At 32.3% G+C, this 5,241-nt stretch overlaps 1 protein-coding gene across 1 annotated transcript; it reads left to right on the forward strand.

The window, feature by feature from the left end:
* The first annotated feature begins 1,827 nt into the window (after window positions 1-1,827).
* LOC102605871 (DNA polymerase delta subunit 4-like) lies at window positions 1,828-4,337 on the forward strand. The gene is made up of 2 exons (XM_006349378.2): window positions 1,828-2,080; window positions 3,912-4,337. Exons 1-2 carry the CDS (start codon window positions 1,873-1,875, stop codon window positions 4,103-4,105), a joined length of 402 nt encoding a protein of 133 aa, XP_006349440.1. The 5' UTR covers window positions 1,828-1,872; the 3' UTR covers window positions 4,106-4,337.
* The last annotated feature ends 904 nt before the right edge of the window (window positions 4,338-5,241 follow it).

Below are 5,241 nucleotides of genomic sequence, written 5' to 3' on the forward strand. Positions count from 1 at the left end.
CTCTTTTGTGTCTTGGATCCCTCTCTATGCATAGGAGTAAGTTTATATAGTGCACTTGATAGCTAGAGTGTACATTAGATATATCTTCACCTAAGGTGACTCTGTCCATAAAGATAATTTAATATATCGCAATATATATCTATTTCATCAGTCTTATTTTACGTGAAGTTGTTTTTGAAGACTTAAAATAATACACTTTTTGTTTCAGTTTATTCGTCTTGATCTTCTCTTTAATCCGTTTTAAAAAGATTGTCTTTTTTTCCTGATAATTATTTAATTCTAACTTTCTATATAACATATCTAGTACGATAAGATGAAAAGATATTTTAATATATTTCACATATCTTTAATTTTAAATCATAAGATTAAAAAATCTTTTTTACTTTGTTAAATTATATGTCAAATCAAAATGAATTATACATCTCAAACTTACCTAAAAAAGAAAGGATAGGTCCTCATGCTTCCACGAAAGACAGCACACAATCAGTCTTTTTCAATTTGAATTATCACACCAAGCTAATAAATACTTAATTAACGATCAATTATGAGAGATCTGCCTGCCCATGCCAAAAAGACATTGAAAAATGGAACTCTATCTCCACATATTTAATTGTGTTTGTATTATCCAATTATTTTTATCTATTCTTTTTATATCAACCCCACCTGCAATTAGCTTATAGTCTGTTTGATCAAGTTTTTTAAAGGTTAAAATAAAATATTTTTAATTTAAGGTAATTGATCAATTAGTAAAAATGTTTTTTAATAGTGCCAAAAGACAAGGACTAGTAGAACTCGCTCTCCACGTATAATGAAAATTGTTTGTACACAAAGTTTATCCCTACCTTAAAGATAAGAGTTTATTTTTGATAGACCTTCCCTTACTTTCAAGGCCATTCTTGTTGGAGGAATTTTTGTATATAGCCACTCAAAATAATTTAATTAGGCTCCATAGCTATAGTTTGTTAATTACGATTCGCAGCTACATGTTAGAGGGAGGAGAGAGGAGAGCAAAATTGAGAGAGGGAGGAGAGAGGCAAGCGAGAAAGGGTAGAGAATGGAGAGAGGTGAATTGTATTTGTATATCGGTTAGATAATTGTATATATGTAATTAGTATGTACATGTATCAATGATTGTATTTGTATAACTGCATACAATTTGTATCCATATACAATTGAATCGAGTTCAAACATTTGTATTTGCATGTTCAATCTCTCTCACTTTATAATAACACAAATTATACAATGTACTTGTATAATTTGTGTTTGTATAAATCGAGAGAGATAGACAGAAGAGAACTGGGTAGAGAGATATTTGTATGTGTATAATTATAAGTGTATATGGTGGAGAGATATGTATTTTTATTTATATATCTGGTCTCTCTCGCTTTATACAAACACAAAATATACATTTGTATTTGTATAATTTGTGTTTGTATAAGGTGAGATAGAGAGATTGGCAAAAGAGAATCGAGAGAGAGACTGGGCAGGGAGAGGAGAGAGGCGATAAAGAGATGACTGAAAAAGAGGAGAGAGGCGAGCAAAATTTTGGAGAGAGGGGAGAGAGAGGTAGAGTGTCGAGATAGAGAAATGTAATTATAGCTAGACGTAAGTTTCAAATTATAATTAATATAAATTGTAGTTATGTTAGTTAATTAACTAGTACTATATGTTTGTTTAACCGTCACTCATTCTTCCCTTCTGCTAATGAGGCTTAAAAGCCCAAAAAGATACTGGCCATTTACAGAACCCAGACCCGCATTTAGGCCCAAAGTTGCTAATATAAAAGGCAAGGCGCCTTTTTCTAGAAGGAACCAAAAAATTCAAAATTTGAAATTTGAAATCTAAAACCACACAGAAACAGAGCAAACAACAATGGCGTCGAAATCAGATATGAAGGGATTCTACAGGCAAACGAAGAAAAATGGCGGAATCACAAAGCCAATACATTCAAAATCATCATTGGCTGCTACTACTACTACTACAAAGAAATCGGTAACTCCAAAGCTAGCAGCTGCTCGCAGCTCGAACATTACCCGGTCTCCGGCGCTCATCTCCCATGGATCTCCTGATCTGCAAGATGGTTAGCATTTCCCCTAAGTTTTCATTTAGTACAGAGGAATCTACGGAAAATAATTTTCTGAATTAGTTTTTCAGTGTTCGGTTGGGCGTAATTTGAGTTGCACATAATATTCATTGAGTTAATTGTTGAAAACACACCTACATGTTTTTTCGAGTTTCATATCTGAATTATCGGTGTGCTAATTTATCAGTGGAATCATAACCAACTATTTATCAAAACAAGCTAAACAATCACTTGTTCCTTTTTCCTACCCAATCGAAATATCATAATTGTTAGGTGAGCTGTGTTTTAGAGCCTCCACTCATGTTTATACAATGTAAGCTGTAAGATAGAGTATGAATATAGTTTTTCAGATAAAAAATGTTAAGCTGTGTTGCATAATGAATACAGCCTCCGGTCCTCGTTTCCCATGGCTCTTCTGATTTACAAGCGGGTAGGCATTTTCCCCAAGTTTTCATTTAGTACAGAGGAATCTATGGATAATAATTTTCTGCATTAGTATTTCAGTGTTTTATTGCGTAAAGTAAGTTACATATGATAATTCATACAATACGAGCTGTCAGATAGAGTATGAGGATAGTTTTTCAGAAGAACAAAAAATTGTTTAACTGTGTTGCCTAATGAATATATCCTCCGGTCCTCATTTCCTATTGCTCTCTCGATTTGCTAGTTGCTAAGCATTTTCCTTAAGGTTACACGTTCATATTTACTATTTGTTAGTACAATTTTAGTGTAATTTTGCATATAAATTTATGCTCTGCATCAAAGTACTATATTCAGATGAATTTGGCGCAGCTATGTTGTGTCCACGACTCCACCACATTCATTTAGTGCAGTGGAATACACAGAATGATTTTTTCGATTAACTCTTCCCTTGTTTGGTTGTGCGTGAAGTAAGTTACATATGGTATTCATACAATGCAAGCTATAAGAGATAGTGTTTTGAGTATGATTTTTTTAGAAGTAAAAAATGTATTCTTTCGTACCAGACACATCAAACACTCCAATTTCCATCAGCATTTATCCCTTCGTACTGATGTTGCATAATGAATTTTCCCTCTGTTTGTTTATGATCAGATTGGATGACCTTAAGTTTGTTGAGTTTAATCTATAAATTATAAATTCATCTATTCATGCATCGTTTTATAAATATGGCATATGAAAAGGTTACAGGATTGTATATATGAAGCTATCAGATACAGGCTGTGCAAGATGCACATTCATAACGGTTTCTAATACTTTCTCATCCTGCTAAATTCAATTAATAAATGATAATATGCACATCTTTGTTGGGATGATGTTGTTTACCTCATTCATGAACTGTCATCTCTCCTGTTGCGTGCTTAATAAAACCCGGTATGTACTTAAGATAAAGGGTTAAGAATTGCAAGAATGGAGTAATAAAACCCGGTATGTACTCTTCTGTCCTCCTAGTTGGTTAATGGTATACATGAGTTTCAAACAAGGCTACTGAAATTGGCTTTTCGACGAGTTGTCTATATGGAATGACAAATAGACAAACTTGCTGCTATACAAATTGAAAAACACAGATGCTCAATGCGATCATCAACATAGCATTTCTTTTACAAGTAGTGTGATTGAAGGTTTTCTATGTATGGGCATTACCAGGAGAATGTAGATTGAGATTTTCTTGTGTCACCGGTTCCTATTTGTATCTTAGTAGAGAAATGTAAAAAGATAAATATTAACCTTGTGTTCAGTTAAAATATATCTGCTGCTCTCTATTTTTCGGTTTTCTTCTTGTAATACTTTTTCTCATATCAAGAGGTTTGCATTTGTACTTACAAATTAAAATTACCCAATTTTTCAGATGATTATGATGAGAACGAGGAGTTATTAAGGCAATTTGACATGAATATGACTTATGGGCCATGTCTTGGATTGAGCAGACTTGACAGATGGGAGCGTGCTAAGAGTTTTGGTTTAAACCCTCCTAGAGATGTTGAGCCCATCTTGAGATCTAGCAAGGTTCGTAACGAATGCCTGTGGGATGGAATGGTTTAACTTTGTTCATGTTATCATCAGAATAGCTCTTATGGTACTTCGTTTTGCATATCTGTTCGCGGTGGGGTAAATCTTGTTCCGGGGAAAAAGTTTGCAGCAACTAGCTGAATAGACTATAGTAGAAGTCCCCATTTCCTATAGATTAACATGACTACCTGTTTTTCTCACTCATTATGATCTTATGTTCTACTGGTGATATTTTTGGCTAATCCTAATCCTACTTAAACATCTTCTTCTTTGTGCTTTTGATCTTTTATAATTATCTTATAAATCACAAATTCATCCTTTGGTGAAAGGTTGAGTAGAGTGTCTTCTGTTTGATCTTATTTTTCTTACTAAGAAGTTTATATTATAACTATCTAGATGCGCTTTTACTTCTTTGAGTTGCATTGTTTTCTAATTTTGTTTCTCAGATTCATAATGAACTTTAGATCCTCTTAAAAAAATAAAGTGTATATTTTACTATAATATCCCATGACTTCAATTTCAGAAAGTCTTGGAAAAGTGTAGTTAAATCAGAAAAGAAAAAATTGATACGTTAAAGTGGATAAATAAAAATGAAGTTTTATTTTTAGTATATAGTAGACAAGTAAAAATAAATAGACACGTAGGTTTTGTAAAAGAAAAATATTGCTTTAATTACTTTTTTTCCTCCTTTTTTAATTATTCATTTGTGTTAATAAAAATTCTATGTGTATTGTATGAAAAGAAAATATTGCTTAGAAGATGTTAGGTAACATTGCTTCCTTATCCACGAAGGTCGAAGCGTACGTCGGAGACCAGGATTCAAATTCCACTAAAGATGCAATATTATGTGATATAAGTTTTAGTAACAATACTTTTAGTATTAAAATATGTTGCGTTCTTTAATTATATAAATTAAAGTAAATTTTAGGTTTAGCAAACATAAAAATCATATTAGCGCTCTAGAGCTAAAATTTTGCTATTTGCACTCCATAGCAAACATCAGATTTGTATAAAATCGTAGGCATTTGATTTGTATAAATCGCAGCGATTTGTATAAATTGAGTGTCTATGTCTATGAAAATTGCATTTGTATATGTATATGTTCTTTGTATTTGTATATCTGCATACAATTTGAATTCTTATACAATTGAATCGAGTTAAAACAGTTG

Source organism: Solanum tuberosum, unplaced genomic scaffold, assembly GCF_000226075.1.
Source record: "Solanum tuberosum cultivar DM 1-3 516 R44 unplaced genomic scaffold, SolTub_3.0 scf00106, whole genome shotgun sequence".
Lineage (NCBI taxonomy): Eukaryota > Viridiplantae > Streptophyta > Magnoliopsida > Solanales > Solanaceae > Solanum > Solanum tuberosum.